Source organism: Odocoileus virginianus, chromosome 33 (genome assembly GCF_023699985.2).
Source record: "Odocoileus virginianus isolate 20LAN1187 ecotype Illinois chromosome 33, Ovbor_1.2, whole genome shotgun sequence".
In the NCBI taxonomy this organism is placed as follows: domain Eukaryota; kingdom Metazoa; phylum Chordata; class Mammalia; order Artiodactyla; family Cervidae; genus Odocoileus; species Odocoileus virginianus.
This window is the reverse complement of record NC_069706.1, coordinates 22345009-22366505: the sequence shown is the minus strand read 5'-3', so window position 1 is coordinate 22366505 and position 21497 is coordinate 22345009. Positions and strand designations below refer to the sequence as shown.

At 46.2% G+C, this 21497-nt stretch overlaps 1 protein-coding gene across 1 annotated transcript in view; it reads right to left on the bottom strand.

The window, feature by feature from the left end:
- The window catches only part of HS3ST4 (heparan sulfate-glucosamine 3-sulfotransferase 4), a 473163-nt gene extending 452012 nt beyond the window's left edge, over nt 1-21151 (bottom strand). The window contains exon 1 of the mRNA XM_070461069.1: nt 20234-21151. Within this exon, the coding sequence (XP_070317170.1) occupies nt 20234-20949 (716 nt within the window). The 5' untranslated portion in view covers nt 20950-21151. The remainder of the gene's footprint in view (nt 1-20233) is intronic.
- Nucleotides 21152-21497: the final 346 nt, after the last annotated feature.

Here is a 21497-nt window from a genome sequence, read left to right as displayed (position 1 = left end):
GGGAGCTGTTGTCTAAGACGCAGACATGCGGGATTCAACTGCGGAAGTGGCTTCCGACTCTGTCTGCCGACAGGAATAAGAGACAGCTGGACTGTGGATGGAACACTCTCAGCATCACAGCCTTCTGGCCACAAGAGCACGCCCTAAATGCCTATGTTGGCATCCTGATCACATCGCTAATGACGTGTGTATCTTAGGGTATCGTTCTTCACATCTCTGTGCCTTAGTGCTGACCTAATATCAGGTACCCTAGCTCAACAGGGACTGCTGTGAGAATTAAATAAGACAGACGTGCAGGCCCCGGGGTTTTCTTTTAATCCTATAAGCACTCCAAGGAAGTTAACAGTTGTTATTAAAGAATGCGTAATATGCAAAATTACAACTGCCAGAAAGGAGAAGTCACAAAGGTTCACGTCCTACCTAATCTATTCATCTTGAAATTCTGCCTTTTTCCAAACTAAGAATTTTGAAGAGGTCTTCAGACTCAAATCGCAAGGAATCTGGACTCTTCCAGAGCTGAGAACCTGGACCCTCTGAAAACAAGGGTTCAAACACACTCTGTTAGGTGGAAAGGCTAACAGAGGCTGAATGTACTTATGGCTTTTCCTAATTCATCCATCTCTTTTACCTCCAGCAGCGTGTGTTAGTCACTGTTGTGTCCGACTCTTTGCAACCCCATGGACTATGGTCTGCCAGGCTCCTCTGTCCATGGGATTCTCCAGGCAAGAACCAGCAGGCAAACCCTTACAGAGAAGTGTTCTGTGGCTTTCTTTGCTGAGTGGGGGATGTGAATAAGGAAAGAGCTAGACTTCCATCCCACAGATGATAAAAGGACGGACCCTAGAGGAAAACATTACTTTGCGCTAACAAAAAACCCCAGACAATACACAAGGTACCTATTTTTAAACAAAACACCAAGACACTAGATTTGACCCCAAAAGTTTTTCCCTAAAATGTAGGTTTATTTTCATAAAAAGTCTTATAAAAGCATAAAAAAAAATTAAATCGCACTTTATTCTCCAACATCAGCATTACCTTAACTGCAAAGAGGAAAAATGACACAGAATCAGGGTTGTTCTAGAAATTCTGGGCTGTCTAGCTGTTACATGAAGGCTGATGAAATGCCAAATCATTTCTCCCTCTCGACTTGAAGGGAATCTGGGCAGGAAGACTTCATGTGATGAAACGATTTCACTTGCTATTTGAAGAATTTTCTTGTAAGATATACAATCCCTTTAAATTTTCCCAGGCAGCTGCTAGGGGTTGCTAAGGAAATGATGGAAATAGAAAATATTCTAAATAAATAATTAGTGATTTCTGAGGAGCAGGTTCTTGAGATATTTTTTCCAGGCTGTCATACATCACAGGTATGAACACTCGACAAGCGTCCTGTCTTGCCTTCCCTCCCTCTCTCTCCTCCCCTTCCTTCCTTTCTTTCCATGTTAAAGAAGTAAACATAGATAACTAATAAGGATCCCCTGTATAACCTAGGGAATCCTACTCAACACTCTATAATGGCCTATACAGAAAACGAATCTAAAATAGAGTCGAGATATGTATATGTATAACTGCTTCACTTTGCCGTTCACCTGAAACTAACAAAAACACTGCAAATCAACTATATTCCAATAAAAATTATTTTAAAAAAGAGCAGTGGAATCTTCAAGCAGTGAGCCACAGAAGGAGCTTTGGAGTCACGCTGTGCCCACCTTGGTAGAAAGACACAGACCGAGGACCCAGGACCCCCATCCCCACACAAGTCAGTGGAACGCTCGCTGGATCTGTTTTATTCTGTTGTGCTTCGGCAAAAGATTATGTCTGAACAGAAGAAGCTTGAGACAGACATCTGTTGTTTTGGCACCAGCATCCATTTCCTTTCCTTGATAACCGCATCCTGGATCTGCTTTGGGAAAATGCCCGCATCTCATCCTCCGTGCCCCCAGGAGAAGCAGCCCCACTCTGTTCCAGAGGGGCATGTACCTCAAGCCTCACACCGGCTCTGGCAACAAGGGCTGGTTGCAGGATGTCTGTGTGCGACTCCATAAGAGGCACTAAGGCATCAGCGGACACTTCTGGGACAAAGATGGTGCATCTACTGCATTTAGGGTGAGAAGACTGGGCTGGCACCCAGTGCCATCCACAAGGGGACAGATTTTCAGAAAGCAACCAGCCACCTCAGAGGCAGTGAAACCCAAAAATGAGACATCTGCTGGGACTCCTCTGGCAGTTAAGACTCCGAGCTTCCACTGCAGGGAGCATGGGTTTGATTCCTGGTCAGGGAACTAAGATCTCACATGCCGCACAGCAGGGCCAAGAAATTTTTTTTAATTCAAAAATGACTGATTTGCTGACATTGCTTAAGCCTGACTTGGGCCATTCCAGGGCTTCCCTGGTGGCTCAGATGATAAAGAATCTGCCTGCAATGCTGGAGACCAAGGTTCAATCCCTGGGTTGGGAAGATCCCCTGGAGAAGGGAATGGCTACCCATTCCAGTATTCTAGCCTGGAGAATTCCATGGACAGAGAAGCCTGGCAGGATACAGTGCACGGGGTCACAAATAGTTGGACACAACTAAGCTACTAACAGTTTCACTCTTACCTTTTTAGGCCATTCCCACTCAGGACTTCTCAAACATATAAACCATAAAATTCCTTTTTGGTTCATGCTTGGTTCAGATACTATGTGGAATTTCTGCATATTATAACCAAGAGAATCCTAACCAACAGAGTTCCACAGCTACACTTCTAACCACTGGGAAAGATTTTCTTTAAACATGCTCTAACATATTATGATGGGGACAATTTCTTCCTCCTGATGGAGGAAAGGAAAAGAGACTAGCAGCACACATAACCCCAAGAAATCTAGAAGCATCAATGTCAAGAGTTGAAAGTAAACTAAAAGAAGACTCTCACACAGCAATTCATACGTGAATAAGAACCAGTGAGCACTGAAAAAAACTCCTATTTTATTCTAAATAAGAAAATCGGTGGTTCCGGGTAAGGTTACGGGGTTTTTGTTGGCTGAGATCACCATGCAATTTTCAGAGTCTAAATGGGTAGTAATCTATTTAATACCTGGCATATACATTATTATAATAATTTCTAACATTAAATGTCTTAAATATTTATGGAAACATGGTATGCTCATTTTGTTTGTCCATATTCAGATATTCATAGCTAATAAGGAAAGAAAAATGCCACCTGGCAATATACTCTTTGTATCCAAAAACAAATCTTAAAAATTGGCTAAGAAGTGGGTAGAGAAAAAAGATAGCCAACTGTGTTTGAGTTTGTTTGTTTTAAACATTCTCTAAACATCTGTTTTGCCTGTTTATTGTTTACTGAATGTGAGCCTTTTATAAAGTCTCTCATTTAGCAGGGGCAAAATACGTGGGATTAGCCCACATTGGAAGCAACCTGAATTCACTCAAACTCAGGAAAAGCCTTGCTTTGAGATCAGTCTGTGTCACATGACCACCACCTAGTGGCGACGTACTTAAATAGCAGGAATAGCTGACAGTTCCATCAACATCTTTTAAATGGACCTCAGCACTGTCCTGGCCATTTTTTTTTTTTTTTTTTTTTTTGGTCATGCTCATTTTGATCAGAACGAGATCTTCCCTCCAGGATGGCAGAATTAAGAACCAGAAAATTAAGAAACCAGACTCAATGGACATGAGTTTGAGCAAACCCCAGGAGATAGTGAAGGACAGGGAAGCCTGGTGTACTGCAATCCATGGGGTCGTGAAGTCGCACACGACTTAGCGACTAAACAACAACAAGAAAACAGAAATCCGGGCAGGATCAAAATAACCATGGAATTAAGAAAATATTAAAGGTGACACTGTTTTATCAGCACTTTCTAATGACTGGATCTCATACCACTAGGAGTGCACAAAGTCAGTCCAGGTGAAAAGTGAAAGTGAAATTCGCTCAGTCGTGTCTGACTCTCTGTGACCCTATGGACTATACAGTCCATGGAATTCTCCAGGCCAGAAGAGCAGAGTGGGTAGCCATTCCCTTCTCCAGGGTATCTTCCCAACTCAGGGACTGAACCCAGGTCTCCCATATTGCAGGTGGAGTCTTGACCAGCTGAGGCACCAGGGAAGCTCAAGAATACTCGAGTCGGTAGCCTGTGCCTTCGCCAGGGGATCTTCCCAACCCAGGAACTGAACCAGGGTCTCCTGCGTTGCAGGTTCTTTATCAGTTGAGCTACCAGGGAAGCCCTGATAAGCCCAGGTAGCACAAGAAAAGGTCATATTGAGGAGAGACAGTTGAGCAGAGGCCCAAATGAAGAGCAGATGCAAAGTATGCAGTTATCTAAGGAAAAAGCATTACAAGTGGAGGAGGCAACAAGTGCAAAGGCTCCATGACAGGCCACGTTTGGCTTCTTGCAGCACATACAAGGCAAGGAGATTAGTATGATTCAGGCAAAGAAGGAAAGACAAGAAGGCTCCTGACTGTGGGTAAAGACGTGGGCAGGGATCAGGTTCTTTAGGGCTTTATAAATCATGATCAGGACTTAGAACTTTCTTTTAGGTTGATAAAAAGCCATTGGAAAATGTGGAGTAGGAAAGTGATGTGATCTGCTTTATGTCCTAAAAGTATCACTCACTCTAGTCAATGTGAAGAGCAGACTACAGAGGTCAAGCGCATTAGCAGAGGGACTTCCCTGGTGGTCCAGTGGTTAAGAACCCACCTTGCAATGCAGGAGAAACAGGTTAAATCCCTGGTCGGGAAACTAAGATCCTACATGCTGAGGGTCAAATAAGTCCAAAAGGCATAATACTGACGCCCACACGCCCCAGAGCCCGTGCTCTGCAACAAAAGAAACCGCCACAATAATAAGCCCACACACCCCAACTAGAGAGTAGCCCCTGCTCGTCACAACTAGAGAAATCCTGTGCACAGCAATGAAAGGCCCATGAGCCAAAAATACATAATTAATTAATTTTAAAAAAAGAGTGTTACCAATACAGCATATTGACACATACATATGGAATTTAGAAGGATGGTGATGACGACCCTATGTGCACGACAGCAAAGGAGACACAGATATAAAGAACAGACTTTTAGACTCTGTGGGAGAAGGCAAGGGTGGGATTATTTAAGAGAATAGCATTGAAACCTGTATATTACCTATACACATCTATATTATGTGAAATAGATGACCAGTCCAAGTTCGATGCATGAAACAGGGCACTCAAAGCCCGTGCACTGGGACGACCCAGAGGGATGAGATGGGGAGGGAGGTGGGCGGGGGGTTTGGGACGGGGGACATATGTACACTCGTGGCTGATTCATGTCAATGTACGGCAAAAACCTCCACAATACTGTAAAGTAATCAGCCTCCAATTAAAATTAATTAATTTAAAAAACAAGAAAAGAGTGTTAGTAGAAACAAGGCTAGAAGTCTACTGGGCAAGAGATGTGTGTGGTACCAGGCAGATCAATAGATATGTTGATAGATAGGTATACAGCTACCTAGGTATACAAACACAGATGTGTGTACGTACATATATCTTCATCTGATCAAACACATTTATCATAATAACATAGTCTTTCCAAATATAGAAGAAAATTATTATTTTTAATATAAAAAATCAATTTTTATGGCATAAAAAACCTTAAGACTGATGTTTAGAAAATATTAAATTCTTAATAGAATTGGAAAATCAGGTAAATTTCATGTGTCCTTCTAAAATATCCCGAGACCTCCTAAAATAGTTCCATGTTCCATGCAAAAAGCATTGCATTTGTGCTAAGTTGCTTCAGTTGTGTCTGACTCTGCAATTCTGTGGACTGCAGCCTTCTAGGCGCCTCTATTATGGGATTCTCCAGGCAAGAATCCTGGAGTGGGTTGCCATTTCCTCCTCCAGGGGATCCTCCCAACCCAGGGATCGAACACATGTCTCTTACATCTCCTGCATTGGCAGGGGATGGGGGCGGGGGTTCAGGGGTGGAGGTTCTTTACCACTAGTGCCACCTAGGAAGCTCAGGAAAAAGCCTTATGCCCACTCAATGTATTTCATTCTTCCAACTGGATTCCCTTCTGGATGGAAGATAATAAAAAGAGGTCAAGTATGACCACATCCTTGTGTTAGTTACTTTAGCGGACACTTCAGCAGATGACCCCAGACTCATTCTCCCCTCCTTCTTGGACACAGAAACATTCATATCGTTCCTAGAATCCCCTGCAGTTCAATGTGGTCCTGTAGTGGAATTCTCACCAAGAGAAAGAGCAGAAGTCATGAGTGTCACTTCCTCCACTTGCTTAAGAGGAAATTACTTCCTGCACTTTGCCCTCTTTGCCGGACTGTTCGCTGGAAGGTAAATGGGGTAGAGTTTCAGCTCTGAACCTAGGAGAAAAATCCTTTAAGGCAGGAGTTCTCAGTCAACCAAAGGCAATTTTGCTCCCCAGGGACACCTGGCAATGTTTGGAGGTATTTTTGGCTGTTCAGATGGTGGGGGGTAGGGGTGAGGAGTTAACTACTGGCAACTGGGAAGGGCAGCAGTCAGAGGGGTTGCGAAACATCCTACAACGCATAGAGCAACCCTCCACCACAAAGACATTCCTGATCCCAAAGATCCACAGTGCTAAAAGCTGAACAGGTTTACTACAAAGCAACCTTCTTCAAACTTTGTGCAAAAAAATTCCCCAAGTGTCTTCTTAAAATGTAAATTCTGGGGCTTCTCTGATGGTCCAATGAATAAGAATCTACCTTGTGATGCAAGGGACAAGGGTTCGATCCCTGATCCAGGAAGATCCCACATGCCTTGGAGGAATTAAGCCCAAGCAAAACAACTACTGAGACCCAGCTCTAGAGCCTGAGAGCCACAACTACGGAGCCCACGCACTACAGCTACTGAAGCCCATGTGCCTGGAGGACCAAGCTCTGCAAGCCCATGTGCCTGGAGGACCCAAGCCACAGCAGTGAGACGCCTGAGCACCACAACAAAGAACACCCACCCACTCACCGCACCTAGAGAAAGCTTCGGGCAGTAATGAAGACCCAGCACGGCCAAAAACAGATAATTAAAATCTTTTTAAAAACTGCAAATTCCGCTTCAGGAAGTTTGGGGTGGAATCTGGGGTTCTGCATTTCCAACAAGCTCCCCAGGGGATGGCAGAGCAACAAGATGGGAAGAATGGAACTTAAGTCTCTGATTGGTCTTCCTGAGCACAGCCACCCCAGCAGTCCAGAGTGGAGTACCCGGGGGGAGCTGCGACTCAAACGTACACGCCCACCCACCTGAACTCAGTTTTCAGCGTGTGTTCCTCCTGAGAGGCTGGTCTCAGGCAGCCCTGATTGCTACAAACTTTGAATGTTGACATTTCAATTTGAATATTGAATATTCAATTTGAATACTGAATTTCAGAGAAAAATCATCTATCTTATGTAAAGCCACTGTAGGTTGGAGTCTCTCTGTTACAACAGTTCCCTTTTTCTCCTAACTAGTACAGTGCATGTATGCATGTTCGGTCGCATCTGACTCTTTGTGACCCCTCAGACTGTAGCCTGCCAGGCTCCTCTGTCCACAGAACTCTCCAGGCCAGAATACTGAAGGGAGTTGCCATTTCCTTCTCCAGGGGATGTTCCTCACCCAGGGACAGAACCTGCGTCTCCTGCACTGGCAGGCAGATTCATTATCACTGCACCACCTGGGAAGCCCAACTAATAGAGTGACCATCTGCAAATAGCCCATGGTGACATCTATGCTGCTGTCTGGCAAGACACCTCAACAGCCCAAGAGGTGATATTTTCAAAAAAAAAGAGGAAAAGGGAAGAGAAGAAAAGAAATAAGAGGTGGCTTCTAGAGAGCTCTGGGAAGAGTGTTTTGCCGCTGTAACAAATGACCCCAAACTAACTCGTGGCACACGCTGGAAGTCGGACGTCTGAAATGGGTCTCCATGGGCGACAAAGTGTCAAGAGGGCTGTATTCCTTCTGGACCTTCCAAGGAAGAATCCATTTCCTGGCCTTTGTTGTAGCTTCTGAAGGCGGCCTGAATTCCTTGGCTCCTGGCCCCTTCTATCTTCAAAACGAGCAACAGAGGGCTGAGTCCCTTCTGTGCTGCCTTCCCTCTGAATCTCTCTCTTCTGCCCCCTCTTCCATTTGAAAGGACTCCTGTGATTACATGGGGGCTCATCCAGATAATCTGGGATAATCACCCACCTCAAGGTTAGCTGTTGAGCAATCATAATTCCATCTGCAACCTTAATTCTTCTTTGTCGTGTGATGCAGCATGATCACAGGTTTGGGAGATAAGGATGTAGTTATTGGGAGGATGTGTTATCGTGCCTTCCACAGCTTAGAAAGTAGGCCAGTCAGGCAGGCAGAAGGTGGGACGTTACTATGCCCACCTGGTAAATGCAGAGAGGGTACACAGGAAAAGGCGGTGACCAACTATTTGAGAGCAAAAGGAGAGAATCTTCTGGTCACTCCCAAAGCTCATCCACTGCACGGCACTCCTCAAAAGCACATGTGCCCTATGGCTTTTTATGTTCTTTCAGTGAGAAAGAAAGATGCCTCAGTGGTCATGAGTCAGGGAAAAGAATTATGCAGACAGAGGTTCTCCAGGAATTCTCTGGATCTTTATGCAGTCTGCCCTCACAATGTTTGATATCCATGGTATATAATAGTTCCTGTAAATTAAACTTCTTAATCTAACTTGATGATAACAGTGACTGTCCTGTATTTCAGGTACTCCCTGGAGTGCAACATTCCAGAAAACCAATTACCTGGGGGAGTTCATGGAAACGTGTGTGGATTAACAACAACTACAGGATGTAGACAAAGCAGATGCCAGCACGTCACCAGGATTCTGCCCTTGCAAAATCACTTGGGGCTTATTAGAAACTTATGTTCCCATTTCAGAGATGAGAAAACAAAGGCTCAACAGCTAAATACTCTCTAGGCACCCAAAGCAAGGTAGACACAGCACTCAGACTCCAATCTTTAATTTCTGATTTTAGGTTCTGCTTTCTTTCCTAAATATCACAGAGCTCCAAACAGCACGCGGCCCTAGGATAAAGGCACTCAGACTGAGGAAATGACTCACATTTCCTCAGCTCCAAACCTCCAACCCTTTGCTGAGGCCTTAACCTGGAGGCAGAAGGGTGGATTTACACCTATCGTGTGTAACAAATCGAACACAGCCTCAACTTAACTGTTCGATGATTAAGTGGCAATTATGGCATTTTGATCATGCATTTAGAGAAAGATAATACCAACTACTCTTGGAGCATAACAGCCTATGAGAAATAATCCAGGCTCTCCTAAAACTTCGGCACCTATAGCAACAAAGGCCAGGAACCAAAGGCCACCTGTTAACAATGGAAAGGGGCCTGGCTTGGGAAGGCCTGCAGTGTGACCCCGTGACTGTTACCTGCCCTACTGAAGTCTCATTCTCTTGATTTTGTAACACTGGGATAAGACGGTACCTACTTCATGAAACCGCTGTGAAGGATAAATCAGGTAACGTGGTGTGCCGGCGGGACCTTTTGGGGAGACTGTCTAGCCCACACAGCTTGTTTGAGTGGGTTTTTCTTTCTTGTACCCAAAATAGTCTTGCAAAAATAGTACGTGAGAGAACTGAGAACAATTCTTAGCCAGAGTTCCCAAGGAGTGTGAGTGTGTGATTTCTTTGCAGAAGCCTGGAGTTTTGTAAGAAAATGGCACAGAGAAGGTACCCCTTTCATTCAATAAACTGTCACTGATTCAGAATTAGTGATGAATAAGCCACCATCATGAAGTGCCTACCTGTGCCAAGTACTGCTTCTGGCTCAGAACCCTGGCGAAATCAGGTGGGACAAGACCCTGATCCCATGCACTTGATCTTCTTGGCGGGACAGCGAAGTCATTAGGAGGATTTGGGAGAGTAATACATACTCTGAAGAAAACAAAACAGTAGAACAAGCTCAGAAGTGGAAAAGGGTCTTTAAATTAGGTAGTGAGGAGAGGTCTTTGGGGGAATCTGAAATGTGAGCCAAGATCTAAAGGACAGATAACCAGACACCTGCATTGCAGTAGTGGGATTTGCCGGGGGCGGGGGCCACGGGGCGGAGAATTCCCAGAAGAGGAAAGAGAGAATTAAAATGTCCTGGAGCTTCCCTGGGGGCTCAGTAGTAAAGAATCCGCCTGCCAATGCGGGAGACACAGGTTCGATCCCTGATCCGTGAAGATCACACATGCCAAGGAGCAAGTAAGCCCAGGTGCCACAACTACTGAGCCAGTGCTCTAGAGCCTCGAGCCTCAACTCCTGAAGCCTCTGGGCCCTGGAGCCGGTGCTCCGAAACAAGAGACGCCACCGCCATGGGAAGCCCATGCACTCAACTAGAGAGTCGCCCCTGCTTGCCACAGCTAAAAACAGTCCTCAAAGCATCGAAGACTCAGCACAATCAAAATAATTACATTAAAAAAATTTTTTTAGTAAAATAAAATGTCCTGAAGTGAGAATGAGCTTGGTCCCAGAAGAGAAAAGGAGACACTTCCATGGTCCGTTTTGGGGGCAAAACTCCACAATCAGCCTGTCCAGTAGGCAGGCCAGGCACACGTGGGAAACCAAAAGCTTCCAGCACAGAAATACTGGCATTTACCATTCACTCCCAGGAAGCTGGAAGACCACCCTTCCAGGGGAAAACAGTTTGGGGACAAATGAAAAGAAATGCTGTATGTTTGGAGCCAGACGCCTAGGTCTGAATCCCAACTCCATATCGTGACCAAGTTCCATGACCTGTCTGTGCCTCAGTTTCCTGACCTGTACAACGTGGGTGATCACACTAGCTGTCTCACCAGGTTCTTGGAATGGTTGAAACCACTGCTTGCGGCAGAGCCTGGCACCCACCATATGTGTCCACCACTGAGATTCTTACGGTATTGCTACTATGATTCTTTCAGGTCCAAATCTTACATCGTCACCTCCTCATTTCATTAAATAACCATCACTTGTCTGTGATTCATTTTTTGGTGTTACTTTGTAACAACAGGAGTGCACCTAAATTTACTCATTTACACCAATTCAACAGTTAATCTACACTAGGAATGATTCTTGCTGTTGTTTACTCACTTAAATTGTATCCAATTTTTGCAATCCCACCAATCTCCTGTGTCCATGGGACTTCCCAGACAAGTATACTGGAGTGAGTTGCCATTTCCTTCTCCAGGGGATCTTCCCGACCTAGGGAATGAACCCATGTCTCTTTTTTTTTTTAACTTATTTATTTTTTATTGAAGGATAATTGCTTTACAGAATTGTGCTGTTTTCTGTTAGACCTCAACAAGAGAAACCGTGTGTTTTGCATGGGCAGCTGGATTCTTTACCACTGAGCCACCAGTGAAGCTCCTTCAGTCTGAGATATAAAGCAGTCAGCACCAGCCCTCCATGAGGAATTCCAACACTGTTTATGAACCTGAACAGTAGTAGTTGTCTTACCATCCTCCCCTCAGTTAAATAAAATGTAGAAAGTAAGGGAATCTTGTATTTGAAGTACAACATGTTGACTATGTTCATAGAAGCAATATCTTCAAACCACACTCAAACATACCTGACCTAAATGTAGTAGCAAAGATAGCCAATAACAAGTGGGTAGGGAAGGAAAAAGAAGAAATGCTATCCCAGAGAAAGAGGACTCCTAGTGACTGTTTTCTTCTCTGACACCCCTCACTAAAGTATTAAAATTTTGTTCTTGCAAGTCCTTTGCAAGTTTTGCTAAATTTATTCCTGGTTATTTTGTCTCTTTGCTTGGTTCTATAAATAGGATATTTTCTCTCATTATATTTTCAAAATGCTTGGCATGGGCATATAGGAAAATGATAGATTTTGCATAGTAATTTCCTTACCAGTCACCTTAAGAATTCCATTATTATTTCTAATAGTTTCATGCGAGAGAGTGGGGATTGCTTATCTTAGGTCTTCCAAAAAGAGATGAAATTACTAGCAACCGGTGATAATTCTATCTTCCCCATTCTTATTCTCTTTCACCTCACTGGATTAATTTATTCCTGAGCAATGGTAAACAGCAATGAGGATAATGGGCATTCTGGTCTTGTTCTGGATTTAACGGGGATATTTCTAGTGTTACACCATGAAATATGATGCTGGCTTTGGGTTATGATCTGATTTTATCACCAAATGTTCTAAAAATCAGGAATAAATGCTTAGCTTTACCAGACTTTTTAGCATCCATAAAATAAATAAGATTTTTCTCTAAGTGAAAAGTATGAAGAATAAATCACACAATTTATTAGGTTTCCCAAGATCAAACCATCCTTCCATTCCTAGAATAAATGGCACTTTGTCAAGACTTTACCTTGTAATGTAATCACTTAATTGTCCATTTCTCCACTGGAGTTCTTTCAGATCACTGGCTATGACTGATTTATGTCTGACACATAGTTGACATTTAATACATGTTTAATGAATAAATAACTGAACTAACAAGTACACTCAACCTCCCCGAACTAACCACTTGTACCTCTTTCTGACTTAAAAAAGTGGGAGAGATCATATACCGTTCCCAGAGTGGATCTTCAGATGTTTAATGTATATGTGGTGTTAAGTGGTCCCTAATTCTTTTATCAACAGAACCCTTGAATCTCTCATTCTTTATGGGGAAACTCTTCCCTATGGTTGCAATGGGAATAAGCCGCCTTCCCTGCTCCCATCACCACCCCAAGCCAAAGGGGTGGCTGCATCCTCCGGGCCTGATGAGAGCACCACACAGGTTGTTTAGGAATGGACACATGAGCCAATCTGGGTCAACAGCATCTCCAGCAATTTCTTACAGAAGTCATTAAGAAAAAAAGTTTTCCAAAAGAATTGATAAACCAAACAATGCTTGTCTAGCATTGCTGCTTACCATCCTGCTTAAAGTGCAGCGAGATGAGCTGAGAATGGGGCCAGGCAGAGCAAACACAGCAAAGACCAGACAGAAACAGAGACCCGGATTCAACTTCTCCTGAAGCCATGACCCCTTAGACTTTCCAAGTAATAAACCAATAATTACCTTTCTCGATTTACAATAGCTTAAACTCAATTTCTATCACTTATAGCCCAAAAAATAAGGCCTAATGCTTTGTTTTCCTGCATATATGCTTTATACATTCTTAAATAAAGGTTGAAAGAAAAAAGTGTTTTTAAAGAAAGGCAATCCTAACTAGCATGTGTTAAAAATCAACTGCCTGCTTTTAATTAATGGCAAGATAGGCAGAAGGGCTCCCTCAGTGAATTATAATTTCAGATTGAAATTCCCAAGACAGTTATAGAAGAGCTTGTTAAACCGCAGAAACCAATAGAATCAAGAGATTCTTTAACAGGGTGGTGGTTCCATCAGTTCCAGAGATATCATTCATTATGCAAAACCAAAACCTTTAAAACTTTCTACCGTGCAACCCTAGCAATCCCTCATTCACCTGAAGTCTCACAGCTTCTCTCCTGACTCAATTTAAAAGTAAAAATGACTGGCATGATTTACAAAAATAAAAATAAATAAATCATGTCGTGATGGCTAGAGAACTCCCTAGTGAAAACTGCCAAATCTCAAGTCAGGGAGTTCTGTGGGGTCTGCCCGAACCATTCTTCATTCTCAAAAGCTTTCAATTCTGCTGAAAAACTGAAGACAAGCATGGCCTTGGCATCCTAAACTCCTCTGTACCTATCGGGGCAAGTGGCATCAATTTCTATCACAGGCTATAGAAAATGTCAGCGGGCCAACCCAGAGAGCCTCACCAGCTCCCTGTCCCATCCCCGTGATGGAGAATTTTGGCTTCACTTGCCTCCTGAAATCAGACTTTTCTCCTTCAGCTCGAGTTACAGCAGACTAAATTCTGGAATCTGGTTTTGATTATTCTCTGGAGAGCTACTTAAGAGATGCTTCAGGGTTGGAAATCCCTCATTCGGACATAATCTTGAAATAAAAGGCTATGTTCAAATGAAAAATGCATTACAGCATCTCTTTAGGGCCTTCTGTACTGATGGGAAGGATAAAAGGAAGCAATGGAAGGAAAATGAAGAAGAAAAGCAAAAAGAAGGAAAACGGGAGAGAGAAAAGAAGGGGAAAAGGAAATAAATTATGTCATAAACTGTGTGGGGCACTTTGAATGTCATTTCCTTTCTTTCTCACATCATCCCTTGGAAGGAAATACTATTGAGCCCATTCTGCAAATGAAGAAATTGAGGCTTGGTGACAGTAATTCATCCAAGGTCTTACAGTGAGGATGCTATATGACAGGTTCAGAGATACAAATACATATTCTAAAGTGCATCACTTCTAGCTGACTAACTTCTTTCCTCTGAAGAGTACAAGACAGAAGTTTGTTCTAGAACCAAAATATGTTAGTGACTGAACAGACCTTATGGGGATTATAAAGTCTCATCATGTATGGGCTTCTCTGGTGGCTCAGGGGTAAAGAATCCACCTGCCAATGCAGGAAACACAGGAGAGGTGGGTTCAGTCCCTGGGTCGGGAAGATCCTCTGGAGAAGGAAACGGAAACCTACTCTGGAATTCCTTCCTGGGAAATCCTATGAACAGAAGAGCCTGGTGGGCTACAATCCATGGGGGTCACAAAGAGTCGGATGCAACTGAGCATGCATGCATCATGTAAATAACAGAGGAAGAAGGAAGAAAGGAGAAGGAGGAAGAAAGGAGGGAAGAAAGGAAGAAGCTATTAAGAAAACTGACATCCAATAAAATTAGTGTGTGGCGAAAAAAAACCTAGAACCCAATTTTTCTGACTCAGTTCACAGGACCAGAATAGATTTTCCAGAATCTATCAGGTGCAACTGATCTATATGGATCAAATACAGGCACTCCTGATTAAGCAGTGAACAACTTGAGAATTTTCCCGCCCTCAAGAAAATGTTTGCTGGGGACAAAAGGGAAATTTATTTGTAATTGTCTTTTTCTGCTTCATGCTCCTGTTTATATCCAGCTTCCTTTGTTGTTGTTGCTATAATATATCTGAGAAACTTCCCTCATGCTGTTAGAAAATTGGTTAAAGGGGAAAACACCTAAATCGAAAGAGCGCACTTAAGCCACAATTCTGGCAACTGCAGAGGGTACAGGCAACCGCAGAGGGTACTGGTATGCCAGTTACTTTCAGAAATGAGTTTAAACCAAAGGTCACTAACCAGTAGCCAGCTGGCTGTAACCAGCCCACAGATGTGTTTTGCTTGTCCCGCAGTGCTGGCCCACATGGCACTTTTAAGAAATCTGAATCTGTTGCCAACGTTAAAAACCAGGCCACTTCACATCAAAACCCGGATTTCCAGTTTCTCTTCCCAAGTGGAAGACAGGGTTCCCCTGATGCCACATTTGCACACAGAAAGGGCGTGGCTGGAACAGAGCAGCGGCTGCCCTTTTGGACAGAGTGTCTGTGGCCCAGTTTCTCCCCACCTAGTCTATTTCACTCGAATGTATTACCCACATGAGCCCTGAAGGCATCTGATGAGTGACCCTTGGTTTAAAAGGTTAAGCAGATATAGATTGCAAAGCCCATCATTATTAGTCTTTTCCCAAAAACATCCCCAATAAAAGCCTCCAGTCAATGTTATGGCAGCTATATGAAGGGATATTCATTTTTTTAGAATATATATTCACTTTTAGCATTCCACTTATTCCTCCCAACAACCTTGCAAGGGAGGAATTACTCTCAGAAAAACTGAAGCTGAGTGATATTTAAGTCAGTTATCCAACCCAGATCATTCAACTAGTAAGTTGCAAAGCCGAGTTTTGAACCCAGTTTTGCCCACCTGCAAACACTGTAGATTTCTTTGAAAAGTCGTGAGGTTTGTTTCTACCTCAGGGCCTTTGCACTTGCTGTTCCCTCTGCTTGGCAACCTCTCCACTCAGGTCTTCACATGGGAGAATCTTACTCATTCACGATACTTATACCACCTCTAGAGAGGCTTTCCCTCATCACTGATAATACGTATACACACACACATGAAGTACTTTCTATGCCCCTGCTACTCAAAGAGAGGTCCAGAAACCAGCAGAATCAGTATCACTTCAGAAATTTGAAATTCACACTCTCCGGTCCTTCCCCTAACCTATCGAATCAGAGCCTGCATGTTAACAATGCCCCCAGGTGACCTGTGTGCATTTAAAGTTTAAACAGTGCTGCTCTACAGGAGCACTGCCCAATGGAAATAAAAATAACAGGAGTCACATATGTAATTTCAAATTTTCCAGTAACCACATTAAAAGAGTAAGCAGAAAGACCTGTTTGTTCGCTGTCTCCCCTTTCCCCACTCCCACCCCCACTAAAATGTCAGTTCCAGGAGAAGAGGTGCTTCATCTGTCTTGTTCACCGTTGTATCCCCAACACCTAAAACAGTACTGGAAACAGGGTAGGTATCATTAAATGTTTGCTGAATGAAAGAAGGAAGGAAGGAAAAGATTTTGCTAGCACTCTACGTATCAGCCTTTGGACAACTGCGGCTTCAAATCTCAGCTCAACCCCTGAACGGCTGAGCAACCTTGAGCAAGTTGTTTTCCCCTTTGAGAGCCAACTGTAAAGGAGAAAGGCTCCTCTTTTGCTCACAGCCTCATCATGCCACCTAGATGTGATTACACATCTATAAAGCGTGAACTGCCATGATAACACATGTTCAATATACGCCAGTGCCTTACACGGCCCTCCTTCCTTCTCTCTCTAGACACCTCATCTGAACGATGCTGAGGATTACACTCCTCTCGGTAACACAAGCGAAACTACTGACCCTGCTTCCCCGGGCTGTTTCCCTCCAGCCAACAGGACGTGTGTCACAACTGCCGGCAGTGAAAACATCTTGACCTCATGGAGGGTCACTTCCCATTGCCCTACAGCTGAGAGGCTTCCAAAGCCAAGAAGTCACGTTCCCTGGATGGTCTGTAAGCCACAGACAGACCACGACTCGCTCATCTCTGTCACTTTGAGGAGTTCTGCCGTGGCAGCAGCCACTTGGCTTGCCACAAGGCCCCACGCCTTAGAGGACTGTAAGGTGTCTGCCCAGACAGCATGTATCAGCTCATATGGAAAAGCATATGGTGGCTTTGCCTTTTACTTTGGGCGGGGGCGGGTGTTTATCTACCCCCATTTATTAATCACTGGCCTGTGTCAATCCACCAAGTGAGGCTTGCTGTTCCATAGCTTTAAAACACACATCCTAATCCATCAGCCTATCTTGCCCTGCAAATCTGATGCACACATTCTAATCTCAAACGTGTTTTTAAATCACAGTAGATCCACAGCATAGGCGAAAGCAAAACCCGGATTTAGACATAACCGGAGTGACACAGAGGAAATAAAACCCAGGCTGCTTAGTTAAATGCGAGGAAACTCTCGCCAGCTCTGCCGAGAGCAGCCCCAGTTTCTTCTTGCTCTCCCTCTCGCTGACATCACAACCACCAGAATCACTTGAATCAGTAGGCTATTGGGAAGCACGTTGAAAAGAAGAGGAGAACAAATAATGGGAAGAGGGGATCAAAACCTTTAATTAACCTGTGAATCTCCAACCAGGCAAACAGTAGAGTAAGATTTCAGATAAAATGCATAGCATACTATAACCATTTAACAGGGAGATACTAAAACCATTTAGGTAGAGATGCTACCATTTAAAAGACTGGAACCAGGGAACCAGGAAGAAGGGTTTCTGTTACTGGTTTGAATCAATGCCACTGCTTCCCTTCTATGACATGGTGAGGATGCCATCCCCTCTTCCTACATGGGAGGAAGAGAGAGAGAGTGAGTGTGAGTGTGTGTGTGTGTACTCAGTTGTGTCCACCTCTTTGCAACCCCATAGATTGTGTAGCCTGCCTGGCTCCTCTGTCCATGGAATTTTGCAGGCAAGAATACTGGAGTGAGCTGTCATTTCCTCCTCCAAGAGATCTTCCCAACCCAGGGACCGAACCCACATCTCCCACATTGCCAGGTGGGTTCTTTACCACTGAGCCACCTGGAAGCCTGTGAAGAGAGGAGGGAGCTAAAGAGATGGAGTCAACAGAAATCCCTAAAATGCCCTCAAAGCACTGCTGAATCTGTTAAGGCTGGAGAGCTATCCTAGGATCCAAAAGGTTTCTGGGAGTCTTCTCAATATCCAGAGTTGGGTGGAAAATGACTCCTTGACATTAGATAGATTCCCCTGCAGTAACTCCAATCAGCATCACTAAGTGTAATAAGGACTTACCCTGGGTCTGATGCTGGGGCAGCAGATGGAAGATACAGAGATATCACATGATCCTCTTAAGTGAGAATCGAGTGAACCTAGTTCCATTTGCATCTCTTAGTCCTATGGGATGCTAAGTCCCAAAGACCACCCGTGATGGCTGAGGGTACCACATGTTGGAATAAGATCTTCAACAGCCATGTCCTATGAGCAAGGCAATTTACACACTTCCTTTTCCCAGCTGCAGTGTAAAAGAACGTGGCATCTGTCAGCATCATCTATCTTTTCATTCAGAGAATGCTCCCAACCCTACAATGGGACCTCCTGATATGCAGTCCACATTACACCCTTCATCAACTTTATTTTAAGTCATCTGAATAAAACACCTCCTTCTCCATTTCCAGCTGCCACAGAGCAACCCAAACACATGTTGGAAAGATTTGATCTTTATGCCTCCCTCTCCCCCAAAGGGCATTTGACACTTCTCATACGATATACAGCTTTAAAATTAGAATTGGAAAAAGCCATGGTTACCCCCCTTAGAGCCACAGTTACCCCACAGCAGAAACCTGAACATTCCTACAACCAAAAATTAAACAACTGAAACCTTCCCAGGGGTTTGATAACCCCATTTTTTTTAAATTTTGCTGTTGTTGCATTAATCATCCTAACACCTTTTTAATTATAATTGCAAACTGGAAGCCATGGCTTGTGATGTTATAAATACTGATTCTCCAGTTAAATTAGGCATTTGCTGTTTTATGTTTTGATAGAAAGGGACTGTTTGAAGCCTCCTAAAATATTGCAATTAGTTCTCTCTGTTGAAACAGACAAGACATGAACAGACACATTTGCTGTTTCAGTTTAATGTGCTGGAATGTTTATGCCTAAGTGTACTTCTCTCAAGCTGAAAGCATAGGCATATTTTTAAAAGGGGAAGAAATTAATCACAATACACACATTTATTATATATTTCCAAAGTTAACTTATTTCTTAAACTTCCCCAGCCTGTAATCTAAACTTAAAAAGCACGTCTCTTCTACAAGAAGGCGACCTGTCAGGAAACAATCCTTATTTTACCTATTGGTCCTGTTAAGATGATAACATCACTTTAGCTGACAAAGCCTGTGTTTCTGGTTGACAATTGCAATTAATTACTGAGATGCAACCGAGATGCAGCCAGCCATCCAGATCTGTTTTCCAGAGTGATTAAAAAAAAAAAAAAAAAGGAAAGAGGGAAGGGCAGGGGAGAACGCTGGTCGATTAATTTATTTTACCTGCACTTAACTTACTACTTCTCCCTTTCCCTCGCTGCTGGCAGACGGTGGAAAAAGAGGGAGATGAACAAACTCACGAGACACAAGCTCCAATCTGTTGCAATGAGGCACGGGTTAGAAAGGGCGCAGGTGCAGGGTATGAAAACTCCTAGGGCATCAACTGTCATGTAGACACAGATGCTCCTGATGCAATATCAACCCAGGGTTCAAGCAGCCCAAGAGGGACGGAAAGTTCTGGAGGTGGGGGCATCCTGAGTCTTTTACGAGAAAGCCCAGACTCGCCAGCATCATCTTTTTAACTGTTCCCGGTTCATTCTGCTCTAAACTGAAAATACTGAAGTTGGATTCCAGCCACGCAAATGCGTTTGAGGGCGATCTTGAGAAATTCCAGGAAATCCCAAAGCCCTTTAGTCAATCCAGCTTGTCCAGCTCCATTCCTCGGGGTCCCCAACACAGACGCGCCCCGCCCCGCAAGAGCCTGGGTTAGGAAACACCCCGCGGACACCAGGGCTGGGGATTCCCAGACTTGGAACTAGGCAGATTCCGAAAACAGCTCCCTGGACGAGGAGCCTGAGGCAGGCAGAGCAGAGGGACCCCTCTCTCCTCGCCCTGGAATAAAGTGATCCCTGGCGAGCCTCCAGCCCTCTCCGCGTTCCCCCAGAGCTGCCCCGCCAGGGCGCGCAGAGCCCTCGCGGGGCTCAGGGCTCTCGGAACGCTGCCCGGATCCCCAAGGCCAGGGGGAGCGGCTGTCTCCCGCGTGGGTCTGCCCCCACGCGCCCATCCCATCCGCCGAGCCCGGGGTCCTACCTGTACCACTCCAGCCCCTTCTCGTAGTTCCTGTCGAAGAAGTGCGGCTCTACGCCCACCGCCCGCACGTCCGGGTGCACTCGGATTGCCTCCAGCAGCGCGCGGGTCCCTCCTTTCTTGACCCCGATGATCAGTGCCTGGGGCAGCTTCTTCTCGCCGTAGTCGGGGGTGCTGACGGCGCTGCTGCTCCCGTTGGCCGCCCTCCGGCCTGCGAGCTCCTCGTCCGTGGTGCTGGACTCCGGCGCTTCCCTCTCCAGCAGCGCGCTCTGCGCCGTGCCCATCTCGCCGGGGGTCAGCGGGGTCCGGAGCCAGGCGTCCCGGGCGCCCCCGCTGCCGCTCGCCAGCCCCCAGCCGTCGGCCCCGGGGGCGGCGGGCTGCCAGGGGGTCTCGGGCGGCTCCCCGCGGCTCGCGTTGTCCGGCGGCGGCGGCGGCGGCGCGGGCGGCTGCGAGGGGGCGCCGAGGCGCACGGGGGGAGGCGGCAGCGAGGGTGGCGGGGGCTCGGCGGCGCCCGGCGGCTCCTGCAGCGCCAAGGGGAATTGCAGGGAGCCCGAGCCGCCCAGGAGACTGTAGCACAGGTAGGTGACGGACAGGGACAAGGTGCACATGAAAAGCAGCTTGCGCGCCGGCGGGCCCTTAGCCGAGACGCCGGGCGGCGGCGGCGCCGCGAGAGATGGAGGCGGAGGCGGAGGCGGAGGAGGTGCGGGCCACGGGGCCATCGCGGCTCCCGGCTCGCGGCGGCGGCGGCGGCGGCCCCCGGCGCTGCCCGGACATGGTTTCAGCCGCCGCCCCCGCCGCCGCCGCCGCCGCCGCCGCCGCTGCCCAGCCGCCCCGGCTGCATGAAGCGACGCCGCTGCGCCCCCGGCCCTGGCCGCTGTCCCGCTGCGCCGGGAGGGAGCCCGACCGCATGGCCCCCCCTCCCCGCTCTCCCCGCGGCGTCCGGGGGGCCCCCCACCACCCCCCTCAGCCTCTGGCAAGGGGACCGAGGGGGGCGCGCGGACCCGCCGGCTGCACCTGCTCCGTCTGCAGCGCCCCCGCTTCCCCGGCTCCGCCGCGGCTCCCGCTCCAGCTTCTGCCGCCGCCGCCGCGCGCTGTGGCAGCCCCGAGTTCCTTCCCCGCTGCTAACTTTCTGCCGGGAGAGCGGAGAGACGCGGAGGGGGCCGGGTGCGCGCCCCGCGCCGCCGAGGGAAGGGGGAGTGCGCCTCGCGCGCGCCTGCGGAGGGGGGCGCGGGCGCGGGGGCGTGCGCTCGGGCTGGGGCACCCCGGG